We start from the raw sequence: 22,021 nt of genomic DNA, 5'->3' as shown, positions 1-22,021 counted from the left end.
AGCGTGTGTTTGGGTCTGAAAGCGAATCAGCGGAGGGCGCGTCACTGCCAAAGGGCCCTATAAATCCATCTGCAGCTCCGAGTCGCCCTGGCAAAGCCCCCGCGTCCGTGCGTCCGGCTCCGCGCTCCCCTCCGCCCGCGGGAGCGGTGCCCCCCGTGCCTCGCCCAGTCCAGCGCCCCCCCCACTGAACCCGCCGGCGCCCGGGGAGCCCTGCCGGAGCAGCCGACCGGGTGCTCCCCGGCACCGGCCCGGCGTCCCGGCGAGCTCCCCACTTGGATCTAAGGATTCGCTTTGACGGGACCCCCGATTCGGAGGAGGAAGCCTCGCCATCGCCGCCGCTGCTGCTGCTGCTACGAGCTCTACAGATCCCAGCGCCGGCCTCTGATTCTCCCACCAGACTGAGGGGGGGGTTAGATTTTTTTCCCCCTTCTCAGCTGAGGTGGGGTTTTCGTGATTTGTTTTTTTTTGTTCTCTTTGGGGGTATTTTTCTCCCCTTTTTTCTCCTTCCCGCCGTTGCGTGCGTGTCCGAGCGGTGTGCGGCTCCCCGCGGTGCTGGACCAGCTGGCGTTACAGGAGCCCTGATGTCTTCATCTGACTCCCCGCAGTTGTTGATGGAGTGTCTTTCTCAGATTTCCAGGCAGGGTCCCAAGAGCAGCACCCACAGCCAGCTCCCGCTGCCAGGCGGCGCTCCCCGCGGCTCAGGCCGCTCCCGCCGCTGCTGAGCGCGGCTCCGGAGCCGGAGCGGGCAGAGATCCGCGCGGAGCCGCTCCTGCCGTGGCCACAGCACCTGCGGCTGTGGGGAGGGCGCGGGGCTTGTGCTGGCGGCTGCCCTTTTTCTCCATCCACACTTGCGACCTTGCCCCCTCCTCCATACCGAACCCCCCAAACCCTCTGCACAAAGAGGGTTCCCGGCGCTCGGCCCCCGACCTGGCCCACATGCACCACCCGTCCGGCCGCTCGGCTCCCCGGCGTTAATGTCCATCTCGGGTCCAACGAGACCAGCTCAGAGGTGAGGGCGAGGAGGGGACCGCGGCGGGGCGGGCGGGCCGGGGCACTGGGCACCCACCGGGGCACAGAGCACCTCCCAGGCGCGGCGAGGTGCGAGGACAGAGGCCGGCGGGGACCCGGGCGGCACCCGCGCTCCGAGCGTTGCCCGGGACCCGGGGCCCGGACACTGCTCCGTAACACCGACCGGGCTGGGGGCAGCTGCCATCCCCGGCGGGGGGCATCGGGTGGCGGACTGCGGGCGGGGCGACCGCGGGGCGAGGAGTTGAGGAGAGAAATGGAAGAAGGGAGGAGAGAAGGACAGAGGAGGAGAGAGAAAGGAAAAGGGAAAAGAGAGGAACGGGGAAAGAAAGAAAAGTAGAGAAGAATGAAACGAAGAGGAGGGGGCAACAAGAAAGAGGCACTCGAGATGGAAAGGGAAAAGAGAGGGAAATGAAAGGAAATTGAGGTGGAAACAAAGAGGAAAAGGAAAGGGAAAGACTAAATTGAAAGAATAAGGGAACAAGGGGAAAGGGAAATGGGAAGTGTAGGGGAAAAGGAAAGGGAAAAGGAAGGGAAAAGGGAAGAAGGTAGGGGAAAAAAGGTGACAAATGAGGATGAAAGAGGAAAAAGGAAATGAGAGGGAAAAAAAGAAAAAGGAAAGGAAAGAAAGAACTGGGAAAGGGATGGGAAAGGGGAAAAGCTAAAAATAAATGAGGAAGGGAAAAAGAAAGAGAGTGAAAAAGAAAAAAAAAAGAAAGAAAAGAAAGGGAGAGGGGGAAGAAGAGAGGGAAGAGGAAAGGCAGGTTTGCCTGTAGCACAACAAATCTGTGCAGGTCTGCACCCTCGATCAGCCCGGTCCAGTCTGGCCCGGCCCGGGTGCTGGAGGAGTCAAGCACAAGGTGACCTGGCTGCCAGCACAGGGACATGGTTACACCCCCACGTCCCTGGGCACAGGCTGCTGCGGCCTGCTTGCCCGCATCCCCCAGAGAAGCTAGCCTGGGTGTGGAGGGGCTGGAAGCCATCCTGGCCTTCTTCTCCCACACCTCTCACCTCCCTTGCTCTGGAAGGCAATGAGATGGGAGGCTGAGGACAGGTTGTCCCCTGCTCTGTCCCTGGGCCTGGCCAGGGTGGATCTGGCTGATCTGGGGTGCAAGGCTGCCCAGGTTTGTCCTGGGACTAGCAGGCAGGGAGCAGGACTTGGGAGCACAGCAGTAGAGGATTAACCCTGCCCCTCCTTTCTGCCAGGGGCCCGTGTTGGAAGGAGATCTAAGATGAAGTTATGGGATGTTGTGGCTGTCTGTGTGGTGCTGCTCAACACGGCCTCCACCTCGCCCCTGCCCACCGGTAAGACGCCTCTCAAGGGGCCCCCTTCAGTGGTAGAGGGGCCTGAAGACGATCTCTCCCCCGTCAGCCTGCTGCGTCCCTATGCTGTGCACAGTGACTGTAAGAAACATTTCCCTTTGTAGCCATTCTGTCTGTCTTGCTAAACCTGCTCCCCTTTATTCAGGCATCAGGATGAGGAAAGGACCCCCCCATGTTTTCTGCCTCCATTTCTTCCCCAGGCAGTGTCACTGGCTATGATCTGGCTCCAGCAGCTCTAAACCAAGTCATCCTTCAAAGCTCAGGATTGGCAATTGCCCCACCACCAGCACTATCTTCCTGACAGTCATAAGATTACTGTGGTTGAAAAACCTGGAGAGAAGGTAAAGTTAGCTGTGTGCGGAGGAGCTGAGAGGAGGATCAGGTGCATACAGATTGCAGTGCAGGCACTGAAACTCCTTCCCCGTTGCTTCAAACCTGCAAATGAAATTATTCACTGCCTGCAGCGGGCGCAAGTCCTGATGAAGTTTGGGCTCCATGGTGGGAGGCACCATAGACATCCCGAAGTGCTGCTGAGTTTCATTAAATGCTCCTTGGATCCTGATCCCAAAATTAGTGTGTCCACATGGAAATTCACAGAAGAGTAGCAGTGGCAGGGTTAGGAACTTGATGCAGAGCAATCCACATGAACTGGCTCACAGTAAGACAGCTTACAATCCAAATGACAGATAATAATAATACCTTGCTAATAATAGGTCTCCTACAATAGCAGATACAGTTTTTTCATAGTGGTATGTGAGTGTATGCTAACTCTGGTGGCTTTTAAAGTGAAAGTTAATATGACTCAGAAGTGGTAAAATACTTGCATGAATCGTGAAGATGTTCACTTAGCAAAGGCACAGGCGTAGCTTGGAGGTTGCTCCTTTGCCCTTGCTCAGCTCTCTCAGTTTAGGTCATTGCAGGATGCAGACAGTGTTCAGTAACTGGGATTCATTTTTATCTCCTTATCTGGAGGCATGTCCTTCCCCTGCGCCTGCCTCAGCTCCAGCCATGGACAGCCCTGTTCTTGTTTCTCTGGGATAGCCAGGCTAACGCAGCATGGAGGCACTGAGCAGGGAATTGTGCCGTGACTCCTCTTTTACCCCCTCCCCAGTACCCATCTTCCTTTCTGCAGACACATCTATGTCCTTTCCCATTGAATCTTCTGACTTTCCTTTTCTTGCTTGTGTTTCCGTGCTGGAATCTTGCTGAGGCTGCTGCCTCTGCATGTCCAAGCCGGGCTCCTGCTGCTTGCGGAGTGGCAGCCCCTGACATCCTTTCGTGCCCTCCATACAGGGAGATTGGCCAAAAGTGCTTCTTCCCAGGGCTGCAGGGCATCACACATGATGATTGTCTTCTCTGCAAGAAGCTGTGTGGTGTGATAAGCACTGTCCTACAAGAGGCAGTGATCAGCTTTTCAGGTCATGGTCTGGTCCACTGGCACAGCTGGTGCCTTTGCTGCAGTGCCAGTAGCAAGAAGAGCATTAGGGGGGACCTGGCACCAGTCTGCTTATAGCTCTAGTAGAGCCACACAGTGGGAGAGCAGTAATGCTCCATCTTCTCAGGGTGATAGTATTTGTACTATGCCTGATTTTACCTTGAAACTTCTGGGAATGCAGTTCTTGGTGTGATTGTTTGTCCACAGCAGGTCAAGGGGACAGGCCACCATAACAGTTTTCTGTTCTAGTGTTCAAAACTTCTCTATAGAGTCTCTTTTTCTTTTTTTTTTTTCTTTTCTTATGAATTGGATAAGCAAGAAGTGGGAAGAAGGACAATCTGTGTTTTACCTGAGCTATGATAGTATCAACAGACATCCTCTTCCACATATCTCTGTTTCCAGGGTACAGACATAGGCTTTGCCAAGAAGCGCTGGGTCCAGGGTTATCACCCAGGGTAGTCATTTGAGAAAGGGCTGATAGTTTGGCCTCAGTCTCTTAACTCTGCAGGTCACAAACAGATGGGCCTGGCTGCAAGGGGAAAGTAAGCAGTGCTGTTCTTCAGAACAGAGATTGGGAAAAATCCAGGGAGTTTCTCTGGTCTTTGCACAGTTTACACAGAACCCATAGCCAAAAGTCAGAAACTCTTCTCTGCACTTCGTTCCCAAGTCAGAAGAGTCAGGGGAGACCTGCAGAAAAGTGGCTGTAAGAATGCAGCAAAATACTTTGATCCACTTTTATACTGTTTTCAGTTGATTTTGGAGAGCTGTCTGCATACAAAGCCCATGAAGTTGATTCTACCCAGACACATCACTGCCTTCCTGCTGCAGCAGCATTTTGGTTAAGTCATCACCATCACTGTCTTTGACATATTTGTTTCTCTTCGCTTACCATATGCTCTTCAGCACATAAAAGACGTATAATGGTCTACAGAGGAGGAATCACATCTGTACCATGTAGACTCTGTCCTCTACAAGGTTTCTCTTACAAGCATAGGGCAGTATGCCACAAGCATGCAGGCATGCTTGCAGCTCCCTGCTTTGTTTGTTGGTGGACCTGCCATGTGTTAAAATCTCTGCGGATACTTTTGGTCAGTTGCTTCGCTGAGTGCCTTTGAAGGAGACAGCTCACACAGAAGTGGAGCACTGTCAGTGCACAGGGAAGTGTGTAGGTGTGAAGCAGGGCTGGGTGCTGTGTCTGATCAAAAAGGAGTGCACTGCTCTTCCCTAAAGTGATCCCCATGCAGGCTGGGTGGGGAGTAGTGGTTGTGCTCCAACATGTTCATTGCTCTTACTCCAGTGAGATGGGGTCTTCCATACACCATGTGCAGCAGGGATTATTAGGGTTGTGAGATCAAATCCTGCCCCTAAGGGCAGGCCAGACACCTTGCTGGAGCACAGATCTGTTTTCCCAGGCCCTTGACACCTTTTTGTGTTCTAATTTGATGGGACTGCTTTCTCTGCAAAGTGCTCTGAGGTCACCTGATGCTACCTCATCCCTTTCAGATTGGCTTGAAACCTTTCTACTTTCCAGCCTACAGGAAAGGCTACAGCCTTTCTAACCTCCCAGGCTTATCATGTGTAATGTGCTGACCTTTGCTGTTCAGGGCAGTAATCAGAGATGGCAGAGGGGGTGCTGGCAATTGCAGTCTTCTGCATTTTTTATTGGACTGGAGGCTGGAATGAGACTAGCTTCCATAAATACAGTGCATTTAAGATTAATCCAGTGTTCATAGGTGTTTTAGACATCAGTGGTCATGGGATAGCTTATTTCACTCAAAGAGCAGCCACAGAGTGTGTAAGGTTAGAAAACCCGTTCTTTGTTTCTCTCATACTACAGAACTGCTGGGGGAATGATACAATTAGCTTAAACAGTAACTGCAAACAGAACAAATATAAACTACATTATTATAAACTAAAAGTTCAGTCAGCAGCTTCAGAAGAATGACAGTGCAGAGGGAGCCAAACACTTGGTTTGACTTATACACAGTTCCCAGCCAATACATTTTGTAAATGCTTGCTGCTGTTACAGCCATATTCAACACGTATGTAAGGGCTGGAGTATCCTAAGATCCAGTATATGATGTATAATCACTTGATCAAATGGCCATCTTTAGTAAGTAATCTTTAGTGGTAAGCATGTAGAGTTAAATGAAAAATCTCACTGTGTCCTTTTCCCTCCTCATAGGAGGAAAAGGTGGTTTTTTTTTCCTTATGACATCTGAGTTGAAGTACCTTTAGAATGTTTGTTATGCTGTAACACACCTTGGTACATGTGTGTTAAAGAACTCTGTTAAAAAAATTTCATACTCATGCTAAGGGTTGTTTAATGTTGAGTTACTTTGCTTAGCTGCAACATTGTCCAACTAATATGGAAAGTATCTAGAATAAACAGTGATATTGTAGGGAAAAAACAGTATTAAATTAGATTTCCAACTGAATGCATTTCCTTTCCTACGATATTGATTAGCCGCATTCAGTGTTATGAAATGGAACTCTGATGTTCCTGTCAGTCTTTCCTGCACAACACACATATGGCATGGCATATGTGCTCTAGTCAAAGCCTACAGAGCTACAGAGGTAACCTGTCCGTGCACAGTAAATCCAGTGTATTGGAGAGATGTCAGACACACTGAGCAGGTGCCACACTGCATCATTTGCTCTGTGTGTATCCAGTGCAGCTGGTGCATCTAGGTGGTGCCTGACGTAGTGTGCCTGTGCCAGCATAAGTATAGTGAAGTTTGTTTGTATGGGCATGCCTAGGTTATCTTGGCATTTAGAAATCTTAAGCATTCAAGTTTGTCCATTTATGGCCAAAATTCTAGAAAGAGGAAGGAAAAAAAAACATCTGGTTAAATCCAGATGCATGTAGCTGATTTCTCCACAGTCTCAAGTATAAGCACTGAATATGCATGAAAATTCTTCATTGTGAGGCACTGGAACACGTTTCCTCAAATAGTTATGGATGTCCCATTCCTGGAAGCGTTCAAGACCAGTTTGGATGCATTTCTGAGCAACTTGATCTAGTGGAATGTGTTCGTGCCCATGGCAGGAGGGTTGGAACTAGATGAGCTTTAAGGTCCCTTCCAATCCAGACATTCTGTGATTCTATGATTCTATGAATATGCTTCTATGAAAGGTATTCTGGTACTGAAGGAGGAGAGGACTGAGATGTAAGAGAATATGTTTCGGATTTTTTGGGGGGGTTTGTTTTGTTTAATTTTTCTTCATTATAAGAGTTACCCTTTGTTTATAAAGTTTTATGTCTTTGCTGTCTTTCAATTCAGGATCCCTTAAAACTTGCCAGTGGAAGTATAGATTCTTTTAGATGTTTTGCAGGTATAAGTTGCTAGATAACATACCTAAACATGCTTTACTTGGTCACCTTTCATAAGCCTCTCCAACGTATTTTAGAAATCCCCATGTTCAGGGTCTGCAGATGACAAGCTGCAAAACCCTTCTGGAAAGGCTGGAGAATCCAGCTGTGTGATGACTATTGATTAATTGAAAGGGACGACATTATTTGTACTCTGTGAAAGGATCCTTAGACTGGTAAGTTGTAATGTCTTTGTAAATTATACTGCTCCTGATTAGGACTTTATAAAGTAGCCCTTAAATATTTAGTTACAGAGTCTGAGAGAAGCCATTGGGGTCATTAGGTCCCACCCCCCACAACTGCAGATAATGGGGATGGACATCAGACACAAAATATACATTAGGATATGTCTGATTTTAAGATCAAGGACAGAGAATTATTTGAAGCATGTCAAATATCAACATTCTTTTTAAGAAGTAATGCCACAGTGTATGACTTAGCAGATATTTAGGCTGTATGTATTGGTACAGTGCTCAAACTGATACCTGCAGGCACACTACTTTGAAGTCAGTGGGACTTGTACTCATGCTTTAATCATTATTGAACAGGAATAGTCTTCAAAAGAAGCAAACACTGAAATCAAAATAGTTTTCCTGTGTCAGGGCCAAGCAGTGTTAAGAGCAGTATGCCAGAACTCACGTGGCCATGCTTTCAGAGGCAAGCTGTTTGAATCCAGCTACAAGCTTTAGCTAACAAGCTATATACAAACATCTGGACTACCTCTGCTCCCATCTCAAGCATGTAAGATTTCTTTGGCAAAACCAGATATTACTTGGGAAGTTTGTGACAGAGAGTAATGGATCCAGTGTAGTAGCTAGGAATGAGCTTGCTCTTCCGAGCACACACCAGTTCTCTCTGGCAGGCCATGATCTACACATCCCAAGATGAGATCTTCTGCAGCAGAGGACACAGCATCTGACCTAGAACAAAAGACTGGTTATTATGACAACAGTTTCCAAACTGCAATATTAAAACTTTTCCCATTGTGAACACATTGAAATGCGGTTAGAGAAAGGCAACAGTGGAGGAACATGTATTATTTATAGGTCAGATCAAAATCTGACAGCAGCAGAGATAGCTACAGGAGGGACATCAGCTATGGTTTTGTCTGGACAGCCCTGCTTTACTGCCCCTAGGGAACAGACTGGGATAGGGTCCTTTCCTCGTGCTTTACTGCCTGTGCTTATTCTTTGGGAACAGCCAACAGGAGATGCAGTGTAAGAGAGCAGGCAGCCTGGGAAGAGTTGCTGTTACTTATTTAGGAATTCTCTTCCCATTCAGTGAGCTGGCACTGAAGTGGGGCTGGGTGAGCAATGTGGGGTTTTACTGATGTCATGTGAGGGCTGGTCTGGGTCACTTCTGCATCAGGCACACTAAAGAGAATTTATTCTTATTATCAACAGTATTTCCTCCATTAAAGTCTCACTGCTATGCCTGTTAGCTGGCTGCATGTGTTCTTGCTAATAGAGGCCACAGGTTTTGCGCCCCACTCATACATATTCATTTTAGATTATTGCAGGATTCATACAGAACCAAATATTAAGCATAAACATAGGGTTTACTGGGAAGCTGGATATTTATTCAGAATGGTATGGATTTAGAGGGGTACAAGACCTTGGTGAGGAAACAATAGGCAGGTACGTGCCTTGCCCAGGTTTGGCTCCAGCTCCATCAATAGCTTCAGGCAGGGCACTGTCACTTTTTCTTTTTATCCTTTTTACACTCCATGCCATAACTTCCTCAGATCCAGAGACTGCTTTGTGGGTGATCCAGTGCCCACTCAGCCCTCTAAGATAAGGCTGTAGTGTGGATGGGCTGCTGCTGAGTTGTCTCACTGCTGAAAAGCTGTCTGCTGCTGTTGAAAAGCTGACTGCTCCTCAGTGACTGAGAGGTGGTTTTTCAAAGCTCTGTATTGGAGGCAAGACCACATTCTCTTATGGCACTTTTGCTGCATGACTGCTAGATGAGACACTCCTCTGCCCACATCAGAGAGGCCAGAGGACAGGCCTCGCACCAGTGCCAGCCCAAAATCAGGCAGAACATTATGAACAGCCCCATGTAGACAAGATGAAGAGCAAGAAACACTTGTTGACAGGTCAGCTTGCCAGGCAGTTTCCTTTACTTCACCCAGTTCATTTGAGCTTGTTGTTTCCCCCTGCTCTCAGGGAGTTCCTCTAGCTGGCAGCAATTGGATGATCCTGTTGTTTCTCCCCTTTCTTGTCCTGGTGGGAACCAGTGTTTCATACCTCTGAGAAGGCAGGCAAAGGATGCAAGGGAGGCCCTGCTAAGAAAGGCACTGCGAAAGTACAAAGTACTCTGCAGATTTGCCTTTATGACCAACAGATGGGAAGCAACAGAGTTAGCTAGTGAGGTACAAATAAAAAAATTGGCTGCTCCATCATTAGCAAACACACAAGGAAGGTTAACTCTGTGCCTTTTTCCAGTACTGTCTTATCATACCTGACTGGTGTGAGTGGCCCTGAGGTCATCCTCCAGGTTACTTAGCACTTCACCTTGATGAGAGACAAGTGACACTGGTGAGAGGCTCCATTTCTCAGGGCTGTTTGCATTGGAGGGGAGGCCACAATGTGTCTTGAGAGCTGGCAAGGTAGAGAGTGAAGCAGTGAACCAGAACTGTATTAAACATTTAGAGATGAGCTAACCCTGGTGTGTTTGATGCTCCATTTCCTAATGGACACAACCGACTGGTTTTCATTTCACTCTTAGCCCCACAGATTTTCATGCAAGGCATGAAAGCAAAGTCATGCCTCAGAGAGGTGATATTTTCATTGTTTAAATCCTGAAAACCTTTCAGCGTAACTATTTTTAACACCTGCCACTGCTCAGATGTGTGCATGATAGGCTTCGGTTTTAATGAAAAACATTTCGTTTTCAATAAAATAAATGGTTTACCCCCACCACAGTTGGTGCTTTTTTACTTTGCAAAATAGAATGATCATCGTATCAGTAATTTTAACCTAAGGCTGCAGTTCCACGAACAGGTTGCTCTGAGACTAATGTACATCTTTGTGATGTGAGATGGAGGACAATGAATAAATGGTATACCAAGTAAACGGTATACCAAGCAACAAAAAAATGAGGATGATTTGTTGCAGTCACTGTTAGAGGCACATTACTTGTCTATTTCTGACTAGAAATTATCTATGAAGAAACATCTTTGTGAGCATAACTTTGCAGGAAACTTAAAAAATGCCAAGCAAAGAAAGGAAATGAAAATATTTTAGTTATGAAGGGTGCAGAGTAAAGTACCAGAACTGTTTTTGAAAAAGGGCCATTTGATCCTAATACAGATCTGGATCTGAATTTTCTAAATAATGCTTGCCATTATAATGAGCTGGATTAACCCACTTGAACTTTTAAGTCGTACTTAAAACCAGTCTCCTGCTGTCTGACCTTCTCTACTTGAAAGACAGCTGTGAAATATCCCTGTAATTTTATTAAATGTTTGGCCTGATGTTTTGATGTAGTATCTGTGTGCTGCCACAAATGCATGCATAAAAGCTACAATGCAGAACAAAAATCTAATAGTATAATTTTTGGTATGCCTTATGCAACCTCTGTTACATTATTTTACCTCAGAACATGCAAAGTACCAGATGATGCCGCTGTGATATGATCATATTTTCCCGAGATCAGTATGGAAACCTATTCTATAAAGCACAGTTTCAAATAACTTAAACCATTATGTTTTATGAGATTTTTTTGAAAACCCACTAAAAAATATTATTTTGTAATTAATAGAATTTAAGCTTTTCCTATGAGGCATAATAGACAGCATGGTCAGAAGAGGCTGTAGTTAGCGTTTTATGTCCATAACCAGGGACCAAATGAGTAACTGGATTTTTTTCCCAAAAGCTGAAGATCCATCTGCTCTCACTGAAATCAGTTTGTGGTCAGGTACAAACTTGCTCTACCATGCTGGGTTACTGTCACTGTGGGGAATATTTGGCTTTAAAATAAATCTGTTGCTAGTGAAATCAAAGGAATAGTTTTACAAAATGTAATTGTGATCACATTTGAACAGACATGAATAAATTGTCCATTTTTCTTTAATGGAGGCTGTTTTCTTGAGAATTTGATGAGTTTGGTTTGGATATTCATTTAAATCTATTTTATGTAGAAGTCTATCTGAACACTCTGTAATTTATTCTTCTAAAAAGCACAGGCATCAGATCACAGTCCTGCTGGCACGTGGTGCTTTTAATTAATTGGAAATGCAAGGGCAGGCTGTGGGGGGTTCGCAGTGGGGAAGATGCTGGGAGGAAGGCATGCCTTCCTGCATTCCCAAAGCAGAGCTCCGGAGTTCTATATGGAAGCAGAGGCTGATGGGGAGTGCCACGCACATTTGGCTTCAGGATCCTGCACCTGTACTGCCAGTTCTCGTAGTGCCAGGGGGCATGACTGTGCTTGGGGACAGCAGGTCAAAGCCTCAGGTTCTGGAGAGCATCAGTGAGGTGAGAATTTCAGTTTGCGTTCAAGAGGGACATTCCTAGCCTGAGAGGACGTGTCAAATTGATGATCTGAGTGTGCCCTAAGGCTCAGAAAGGAAGCAAACAGCTTGCAAACAGTAATCAGAAGAAGCAAATATTCTTGTGGGATTTTTATTTTTTTCTAATTAGTATTTTAAATGAGTATCATGTCTTCTGTTTGATTCCTGGAGTTCTGGACATTTGGTGTTCACCAACTCTGCCCCCAGCCTGACCACTCTTCCGGATTCCCATGTGCACCAGTCCTGTGATGTTTCATTCTTTCTTTCTTTGCTTTTTTATTTGTTTTCTGGTCATGTGAGAAACTCCTGTCAGGTCAGGAGCCCTGGTTCAGCTGGACATGGGAGGCAGAGAAACTGCGCAGAGCCAGACTGTCACTTGGACTGCCATCCATACCCCCACTCTTGATACACCAGCACTAGAGAGCAGACTCATCTTCTGGTTGCCATCAGAGGAAAACACTCTGCCTGTTTCTGCCTGGGTGGCCAGGTCCTTGGCACAGCACTGGAAGAAGGAGCATGGAAGGGAGCTGTAGGAGAGAGAGATGAGTGGGAGCAGAACACAAAGTGCTGGCCACAGCTCCCGCAGGCACTACTGACATCCCCACACTCCTGCCAGTGGGGTGCTAGGCAGAGGTGATGCAAAATGTGTGTATGTGCCCACACACAGACTTCCTTCAAGAGACCACCCCAGTGAGCTGGATGGTCAGGAAGCAGCTTTCAGAAACGTCACATGAAACCCAAACAAAACCTCATAACTTTGCACCAGTCTTGTGAGTGTTCATGGCACTGCTAAGCGGTGGAGCTCAACCCATCATACTGCCACAGTAGAGTCTGTGAGCCTTTTTCCCATGCTGTGAACAAGATACACTGAGGTTCATGTTCCCTGATTTTAATTTCAAGGACATGTGGTCCTTTCTCTTGGGAAGCACCTCCTTTGAGGTGTATTGTGTGAGCCAACCTTCACTAACTTAGATAACTGTGTACATGCTGTTGTGGGCTACCCCATCCTGTTCTAACCTGTCCTGTCCCATTCTATCCTGTCCCAATCCCGATAGCTTTGGATTTTCAAATTCTGATTCCTTCACACACTGGAGCTGCAGCCAGGGCCTACTGCTCAGAGATCTTTACTGCTTTTATTGCCATAGTATCTGAACATTCTCTGCTGGCACTTTGTACAGTGTGACAGGCATCTGTCATGTGTTTGTTCTCTCAGCTTTTCCACCAGAAGGCAACTGTTGTCAGTAAACTAGTTTGTTTTGAAAAAAATATGTGTATGTATAATTAGATATATTTGCATGTGTGTATGTGTAAATACAACACATATATGCAGACGTGCAATCTGTGTATGTTACAGGAAGGGATAATAATATATGCTTTCCCTAGGGTGTGAAATCCCCACGAAAAGCTCTGTCTGCTGCTCAGTCGAGTCAGCACAAACAGTATTAAAAAGGCAAAGCTGCCAGGCTATTGACCTTCATTTGAGGATATACATGTTCTCTAAACACTGTTGGAGACATAGGGCTAACTAAGCACAGAATCACAGAATCCCAAGGGTTGGAAGGGACCTTGAAAGATCATCTAGTCCAACCCCCCTGCAGTCAAGTGGCTTCATTCAGGTTACAAACTGGCACTTGATGCTAAGGCAGCCCCTTATGAGTCCAGTGGTGTTCCCTGGCCATGCAGCTCAGCTCAGCACCCCCTTCAGTCTCAGTAGCACTTTCCACAGTGCAGAGACCAGACAAGTTCTCGGCATGTGGTTGCTGTGATGTAGAGAGGTCTCGGCACCCCTTGAGCACATCTACGAAGTGCCCATCAGGATGAGGTGGTCCTGCTGTCAGTCTTCTCCACCTTCCCTTCTGTCCCTTAGCCTTTTACAGTCTTTGGTCCTTGGTCAATGTTTATTGCTTATTCATGTGTGATGTCTGGTGGTAGCTTCCTTAGCTCTAGTGCCTTGTTTCAACCTGTCTGGACAAGGTGTTAATGCTGATTTTTCTACTTGGTTGCCCAGGATCTTACTAGAGCAGTTTTTTACAGTATTTGTTTCCAGCTCTCAGGCTTTGTACCAATGCTTATTGGAAAGCTGAATATCCCTACTGAGTTGTGACTGGCACCTTAGCATGCTCTGCTAAATCAGCTCTCACTTCATTCCTGCCTGTCAAGGTTCTCCTTAAACCCCTGTGAACCACTCCTAGTGACTGTTTGTAATCATGCTGATAATCATTCTTTGTTAAGCATCAGAAAATTAGCTCTAGGCCACGTATGATCAGCATGAGCTCCATTGATTGGGTCCATGTTTCAGTGATTGCTGGGTGCAGCTGTACTTGATGCAGTACTAAGAGCACAGGCTCATGCTGCCAGTTGTGCATTGAAACTTGGCTCTGTGGAATTGTATAAAAATTCAGAGTTGCACCAGCCAGAGGCTGACTGATAGCAGGGACTGGAGATGTTCCTCAAATAAGTGCTAACTTATGGATGACAACTTGGGGTACATTGGCAGTCCAGGTGGAAGCTGTTGAAAGAGAATCATTACATGACTAGTTTGGGGATCCACAGGCAGAAGGGCAGTTACTTATAGAAACTTGCAAGGATCATTTCATAACCTTGTAATGCTGCTGGCATTGTGTTCATGAGGTGTACCTACACAGCTGTGTAACAACACCATGTGTGGTTGTAGGGGGGCAGACACTGACCAGGATCAAGAGATCCAGCACATTTTATTATGCAGAGCTCTGTGCCCACTGTTCCCACAGGTTCTCTAATACAACCCATAAACTTTGTGTCTCCTCCAGTGATGTAATCTCCAAATATTGGGGGTCACTGTAGAAGTCCTCTCAAGAGATTTGGATATCTGCTTGGGATATCTTCCAGTCTTCAGTTCCCCTTGGAGAGAGGAAATTGGCATTCACGTTACTCATAGTGCTGGCAGCCCTCAGTAATCCGTCAGAGTGAGTCTCCCAAGTGGCCTAATGCTGCAACAGGAGATGAGCTGAGCAGGGATCTCAAGCTCCATTAGAGCTATCAGTCATGCACAACTCATCCCAGGTTGCATCTTACATCTTGGAGTGCTTCTTCCATGGTTTCTGTTAGACCTCAGTGACCACTGAGGTCTATGTGGCCATCAGTGACCATCAGCAGGACCACTGATTCTGCCAGTTAACCCATTTTCTGGTTGCAGTGAGTCCATGTGTGTAGCTAAGGCTTCTCTAGTTGGATACACTGTTGGCTTGATTACTTGATTAGCTTTTTGCCCTAATGCTTCCACCTTCTGTAATGCTGATACCCCATGCCTGCATTAGCAGTGTGCATAGTTAGTCTTGCATATGCTACAGACCACATAAACTCTTCTATGGTGTTTCCCCCAACTTATATATCACAGGCCGCTTGCAGCAACATTAGTTCCCTTGTTCAGGTTGGGGTAGTGATCATGCACAAACTAGGATAGGGGTCAGTGTGGGCTTTGAGAAGGGCCACAGTCCAAAACGTGGACCTTTCCTCTTCTTTATCTACCCTCCAAGGCATACTTGGATTAGCCTGGGCAGGACAGTGCTTGAATCCTGTAACTGTCTGATTAATATTTAACCAGAGTAGACTCCTTCATATAGCACTATTACAGGGGTAGGTGATAGTTTTGTACCTGAATTGCAAGCAGTTTAAATATGATGTGACTAGTGGGTTTGTTATCTATTCAGATAATGCATAGTTCTGTTTCTCCCTTCATAGGTAGGGGACATTTATTCCTCTCATTGCACTGGCAGCATACTGGGCTTGAGATAAGTATCAGAATCACAGAATCATAGAATAGTTAGAGTTGGAAGGGACCTTAAAGATCATCTATCTCCAAACCCCTTGCTATAGGCAGGGACACCTTCCACTACTCCAAGCCCCAACCAACCTGGCCTTGAACACTTGCAGGAATGGAGTATCTACAACTTCTCTGGGCAGTCTGTGCCAGTGCCTCACCACCTTCACAGTAAGGAATTTCTTCCTAATGTCTAATCTAAATCTCCCCTCTGTCAGCTTACAGCCATTCCCCCTTATCCTATCCCTACATGCTCTTGCAAAAAGTCCCTTTTCAGATTTCTCGTAGGCCCCTTTAGACAGTGGAAACTGCTCTAAGGACTCCACTCAGCCTTCTCTTCTCCAGGCTGAACAACCACAACTCTCTCAGTCTGTATCACGGAGAAGTGCCCCAGCTCTCTGATCATATCTGTGACCTCCTCTGGACTCTCTCCAACAGGTCCACAACCCTCTTGTGTTGGGGGCCCCAGAGCCAGACACAGCACTGCAGGTAGGGTCTCGTGAGAGCAGAGTGAAGGGGGAAAATCACCTCCCTTGATCTGCTGGCCACACTTCTTGTGATGCAGCCCAATATGAGGGTCAAGGCTGTAGACAGGAATCTCCATGTACAGGTTGGGTTTCCTCATGACAGTATGCCATCCTCTTCCTGATGGTTGACCATTGCATGAATTCCGCTAAACCCTTGTATATTTCTCTCATGGTTGTAGTTCACTCTTTGTAGCCAACCTGCCATTGTGTTATAGTGTTGCTACAAGGGTTGGGCCAGGATTATATGACAGAGGTGTAGGCTGGGGTAGTTACAGTGGTTGTAAGAAGGGTAGTTTGAAGGTGAGAGTGGAAGATGCCATAGGTAGAGCTCAAAGCCACATTCTTCCCTTATCAGGTTACAAGCTAAGAAACCTAGTTTTCTATACAAGAAACCTGGAAATCACCCAGTCCCACAGCAACCAGTGCCTCCTACCAAACCCCTCACCATCTATATCTCTGCCAGGGCCAAGCTTGTACTACAGTAACAGTGACTATGCCATCTCCACAAGGGTCATCTTGTTTTCCTGTGTCTAGCAAAGTGTCTACCCTTTCTTGCTTTTAAGAAATGTAGCCCACCCATCACCTTAACCTGGGTCTTGCTCAGTAGGGCAGTATTTGTATGGTATAGGCCGACCAGCCTGTCCTACAACAGAGCTGGGTGATGCATCCAATGGACACATCTATCCATGTGATCCCCCAACAGTAGGGGTGGCTTGTAGTGTGTATTTTGATACCTGCTACACAGGTAATGAAGTGTGCAAGAAGAGTGCACTTACCATTGGTGTCATGGCTATATTGGACTACAGGGTCCCGCTTTGTTCAGGTCCCATATAGCTCTATAGATAGCACTCCTTCATGTCTTTTGACAGTCACTGGTCTGCAAACTTGGATGGATGTCTATAAAATAAAGTGTAATTCACTTTTTGCAGTCCAAAACTCTGCAGCTCATAGGATCCTGCTTACCATTTGCCACCCTCATTATGTGAAGGTACAAGATTGCCTGACTTCATTCTTTTTTTAACAGTCTGTTATTTTGCTGGAACCATCCTTGTAAATCTTGTACTTCTGATTCATCACTGTTTTGTCAAGGAGCAGGGGGCCTCTAGGATGTGGCTGCTTCAAGAAGGGGTCCATGTTCCTCCTTATATGCAGATGCAGTGTTTTAGCAGGTTTTTGCACTAACCGAGTTAAGATCCTACTGCCCCATCTCCTCTATGTTTGGTGCATCCTTTGAAGATATGAAGATGAACCTTTGCTAGGCAATGGGAAGCAGCCATCTCATTCTTCCTCTCTTCTGTTAATGCCTGTTAAGAGTCCATGCCACCACGTGTGAGCTGGGTACCTGTGCTGTTTGGTCTCCCATCAGAGCTCTTGTCTGTTACAGCGCTCATTAGGGAAATGTGATGCTGAGCCTTTGCCTAAGGAGCTGTTCCTATCTCAGCACCTGACCAGGTGAGAGCCTTTGTGACTCAGCTGAAGGTACCAACCCCTCGCCAGGTGCACTGCATTGGGTATCACCTTTCCCAATGTTTGTAGTTTCTGGGATATTTGTAGAAGTCCTTCTGGAGATGGAGCTCCCTTATATGCAGGGCTGGGTACATGACATTGGTCTGTTACATGGGTGGGAACATAGGAATTGCATGCAGAAGGAAGCATCCTCTTATATCTTATTGCAAAGGAAGTCCTCCATTCTTGATTTTGGCACAATGAATGAGTAAAGAAAATTTCAATACTGCAAGGTAGTTTATGTGTTTAAAAAACAATCATTAATAATACAACATAAGGACACCTTACATGCGCACTTCTGACAACCTGACTCTCCATTAAATCACTGTATTCACTAAAGTAGATCATGCTGAGGGGTTTGGTCAATGTGAAGTTTAAAGATTTCAAAACATGATTTTTTTTCCAAATCATGCTGAAAAGCTGGAATCTTAGAACATTTCCGAACACACTGAGTTTCACCCTCCTTGAAGAGGTTCATTCTGCTAGTATCAAAACATTCCATTTACTTGAGTAATTTTTCACTGTTAGGGTATGTATCAAGTGAAAAATTAAACAGGTATTTTAACTTCATAAGAAGTAAATTAATTAATAACATTTCCTTTGAAAATTAACATAATAATTCTATTCTGAACTATTTCTATTCAGTCTAATTGGCATCTTGTGCCACAAAATACTTCCACAAGAAGATTTCAAAACCCCTGATACTAACTATCCCCTAGAAGCAGTAAAAAAAGTAGTCATTCAGCCAGGATTAATAGCTCAGCCTGGTACCCCAGGAAATTCTCTTTCTGTCATGCCCCAAAACTTTATCAATAGGTGTCTTCAGAATCCTAACCACTGCTGGTGTGAAAATACAGTAGTTAACATTTATAATCACAAAGCTCCTTTAAGGAAACCTTGTCCTTTTGCTACTTTGCTGGGAAGAGCCTAGTGCCTGTGTAACCTCTCTACACTAGTTTCATCCATCCATTAACAAATATTTGTATCATGGCATCTTTTTCCTTCTCTTGATTTTGGTAGAGCTCATTCAGTGTTAAAATATGTCTGGAGTGCTACCAAGCATCATCAGACACCTACGGAGATACATACCTATCTCATTTATTTTTCTCCAAATGAGTTTCCATGATGATCCAAACCATTCCAAATTCTCCCTGATTTTTGGGGGTGCTGGGAATGCACTCTGAAGTGATGGGCAGAGCAGCTTGTGTGTGTCTCTTAGTTTTGAGCCATGAATGGACTAACTTAATGAAAATTGCCTTGTGACAAAACGTTTTTTCTCTTTTCCCAAACAGCTAACATGCCAGAGGATTATCCAGATCAATTTGATGAGGTAGTGGACTTTATTCAAGCCACTATTAAAAGACTGAGGAGGTCACCAGATAAACAGACACCAATTTTTAACAGGAGGGAGAGAAACCGGCAAAACGCAGCCACAAACATAGAGAATACCAGCAAAAAGGGGAGGAGGAATCAAAAGGGAAAAAATCGGGGATGTGTCTTAACAGAAATACATTTAAATGTGACTGACTTGGATTTGGGATATGAAACCAAAGAAGAGCTGATTTTTCGGTATTGCAGTGGATCTTGTGATGCAGCCGAGACCACCTACGACAAGATTTTAAAAAACTTAACCAGAAAGAAGAAACTGGTCACTGACAAAGTGAAGCAAGCCTGTTGCAGACCCACAGCCTTTGATGATGACCTGTCCTTCTTGGATGATAACTTGGTTTACCACATACTGAAAAAACATTCCGCAAAAAGGTGTGGATGTGTCTGACTGCTGCACGCCAGAGGCAGCGCCTGTTTTGCATTCCTGCTATGACGCAAAAATAGGGACCAAGGTTCCTGGGGATATGTCTGCTCAGAGCAGAAAAAAGGACCAAGAATGCAGAACGAGGTGTTGTGAGAGCCTGGGGAGGGCGCGAGGCGGCATAGGAGGATGGAGGCTTTTGACGTCCTATGGGAAAGTACATAAAAGCTCAGGTGGAGATGCTGACGGCTGGATGGCATGTGTGCTCCCTTTCCCGTTTGACACAGTTCACCATCAGTGGGACTCGGATCCATGAGGAATGTGCTTAAAAACACAACCCTGCCATACCATGTTGTGTTGTAACTATACCATCTGTGCCAGGAAGCTTAGCCAAGAAGTAGTTTAGGAATACCTTACTCATCCCCTGTGCCCTCAGCTTTACTGAAAGACACATTGTGCTACTGCTCATTGAAGGGTGGTTCCTAAGCGCTTAGGACAACTTCAAAACTATAATAAGATCAACATTGTAAGTAAGATGATATCAGGCAAATATCAAAATTTCAAGGCTCAAGTTCTCTAGGGCCAGTACTGATACAAAGCAAAACAGTTCCACTTACTGGTTAAGTTTGATTATTTCCATCTTGCGTTTTTGCAAAAGGAGTGTAGGATTTTATTCTGCTACCTATGAAAACAAGTTGAGTTTTTAAGCACTTCTTCCTAGTATAGTAAGACAAGTAACAAGCCCCACCTAAACAAAACGCGTTTCTTTTGGTTTACAAAGGACTAACGTCACTTGCGTAACTACATTTCTATTTGGTCATTGTGAGTGAGCAGAGACTACTTGATGCAATGCATCCATTCAGAGACATAAATATACAGAAGATATTTATTGAGATTAAGTTATTGTTATTTATTACAGTTCAGTAATGAGTCTCCTTTCCTTATTTATTAAAGATTCTTTTCAAAGGTGCCAAAGTAGAAGGTGCTTGGAAGATACAGAGAGACAATGAAGTTGGGAGCAACAGTCCATGCTTTTGATTTAAATAGTTAATTTGAATGCAAAAAATCACTTACTTTACCTTTTTCCTTTAAAACAAAATCCTGATTGTGTTCGCAAAATGTAGTGCCAAAGCCTGCAGCCCTTCCTCCTGTTCACTAATACTGCAGAAATTACTGCAGTCATACATGTGCAGGAACAGCAACAGCTCTGGATAAGCGAGGGTCGCAGGACTTGGCTCAACATTAGCAATTTGTTAGAAGAACTAATTCTAGTCATATTTTAAATGTAGCCACATTTTTTTCTCACAGTTTTTGCCAACTGACCTCACATAACTATTGACAAATGGAAAATAATCACATTTAGCATTATAATTTCTTTTTGTATTTATTTAAGCTTTTCCTTCCGTATTTCCATATAGAGGAGGTTAAATGCCTCTTATTAGTTAGCCCTGGATTTAATATAGTCTGCAGGTAAACAATTGTGTTAAATAACCAAAGTGTTTTGTATAATTTGCTAAAACATACCCACACAGCAGAACAGTTTGAATTTTCTTAGGATGAGGAAGGTTGTAGAGCAAAGGCATTCATAATGCAAGCCCTAGTTCTGGAGACTTTTTTCCTGAAGGAGCAGCAATGCAGGTCACTAGTCATACCTGAAAACCAGTGAAGCATCAACTCCCACAAAAACAACAGGAAGAAAAAAAAAATCCCTACTGAAGCCCAAAAAAACAATGGTCTGACCTTTTATCTCATGCATGCAATGGCTCTCCATATTCATTTTGCCCTGGGCCCCTCAGGGCACCACAGAAGAAGGGTCCAGAGGTCAAGGAAGTTGAAAACAGGCATAGAAAGATGTACAAAGTGTATGAAATGTAATTCAGCCCTGGCCTCCTCTGCTTTTCTGGGTGACGGAGGGCAGGCGCAGAGCCCACCTGCAGGGCTCATTCTTGCACTGCCATGGGGATACCTCACCCTCCGTGCTGGCCAGGGCTGGTACAGCTGGTACCACCAGCACTGGTATGGTTTGGGCAGTAAAAGCCTGCAAAGCTGAGTGTCAGCTGTGCTGCTGGGCAATTGCCCAGCGGCAGCACTCAGAGCTGTACTTTTACTTGCCCCAAAGCATTTTCTGTGCAGCTTGAGGAAGCTGTAAGAAAAGCAAAGCACTATGTTCAAAATACAAAAGGGTAAAGTTTGTGATTTTTTTTTTATCTTTTAGACCTTACTGAAGACAGGAGTGTGCTTCTCTGGAGTTTTTTACTTCACCTGCGATTTATGTCTCAAGTCATTCGTGTTAATCAACCAAAGTTCTCTACAGACTTTATTTTTGTACAATACTCGTTTTATAACTTTTTACAAAATAAAACTCATTTCTATTGTTACCTGGTTGTTGCCTGTGCTTCTTCACCATCCTACCACTTCCAAGTTACAGTATTTCCCAGTTCCTAAACCACATGGAGCAATGCTGAAGAGCCAGCAAATCCTCTATGAAGTGAAGCTTTCCTCTCCTATCTCTCCAGCATCTCTACTGTGGGTCAGAGTTGATCATTAGGCCACTGCAATAAATGACTCAAAAATGCATGGTAATCAGTGACACAGTAATCAACACAGTGGAAACCTGGTGTTATCCAAGCTGTCTCTTGTCCATGCAGGGATGCAGTAGCATCATTGTGGCCTTGGCTGTGCATGGCCACAATTTCTGCACTAGAAGGAGTTTGCATTTTGCTTTGCTAGCCCAGGCGTTACATCAGTTGGGCTAGATTCCATCCACTTTGG

The 22,021-nt window shown here is 45.5% G+C and overlaps 1 protein-coding gene across 2 annotated transcripts; it reads left to right on the top strand.

Moving 5' to 3' along the window:
* The first annotated feature begins 952 nt into the window (after positions 1-952).
* GDNF (glial cell derived neurotrophic factor) lies at positions 953-21,574 on the top strand. Of its 2 annotated transcripts, XM_034073029.1 has the most exons (4): positions 953-1,009; positions 2,233-2,430; positions 18,792-19,260; positions 21,465-21,574. In XM_034073029.1, the coding sequence occupies exons 2-4, from the start codon at positions 2,259-2,261 to the stop codon at positions 21,472-21,474; spliced, it is 651 nt and encodes a 216-aa protein (XP_033928920.1). In that variant the 5' UTR covers positions 953-1,009; positions 2,233-2,258; the 3' UTR covers positions 21,475-21,574. The 2 variants fall into 2 exon arrangements, with proteins under 2 accessions (XP_033928920.1, XP_033928919.1); XM_034073028.1 differs by lacking the exon at positions 21,465-21,574 and having other exon boundaries at positions 18,792-19,789.
* The last annotated feature ends 447 nt before the right edge of the window (positions 21,575-22,021 follow it).

This window comes from Melopsittacus undulatus, chromosome Z (assembly GCF_012275295.1).
Source record: "Melopsittacus undulatus isolate bMelUnd1 chromosome Z, bMelUnd1.mat.Z, whole genome shotgun sequence".
NCBI classification, from domain to species: domain Eukaryota; kingdom Metazoa; phylum Chordata; class Aves; order Psittaciformes; family Psittaculidae; genus Melopsittacus; species Melopsittacus undulatus.
Note: the sequence above shows the minus strand (reverse complement) of the source record. Positions and strands in the feature narration are given on the sequence as shown.

What these genes read in the sequence shown, in the direction of transcription:
- GDNF (XM_034073028.1), top strand. Translation starts at nt 2,259, where the DNA reads ATGAAGTTATGGGATGTTGTGGCTGTCTGTGTGGTGCTGCTCAACACG. An exon ending in CTATGCTGTGCACAGTGACT is followed by an intron (nt 2,431 to 18,791) that starts GTAAGAAACATT and finishes TTTCCCAAACAG; the next exon opens with CTAACATGCCAGAGGATTAT.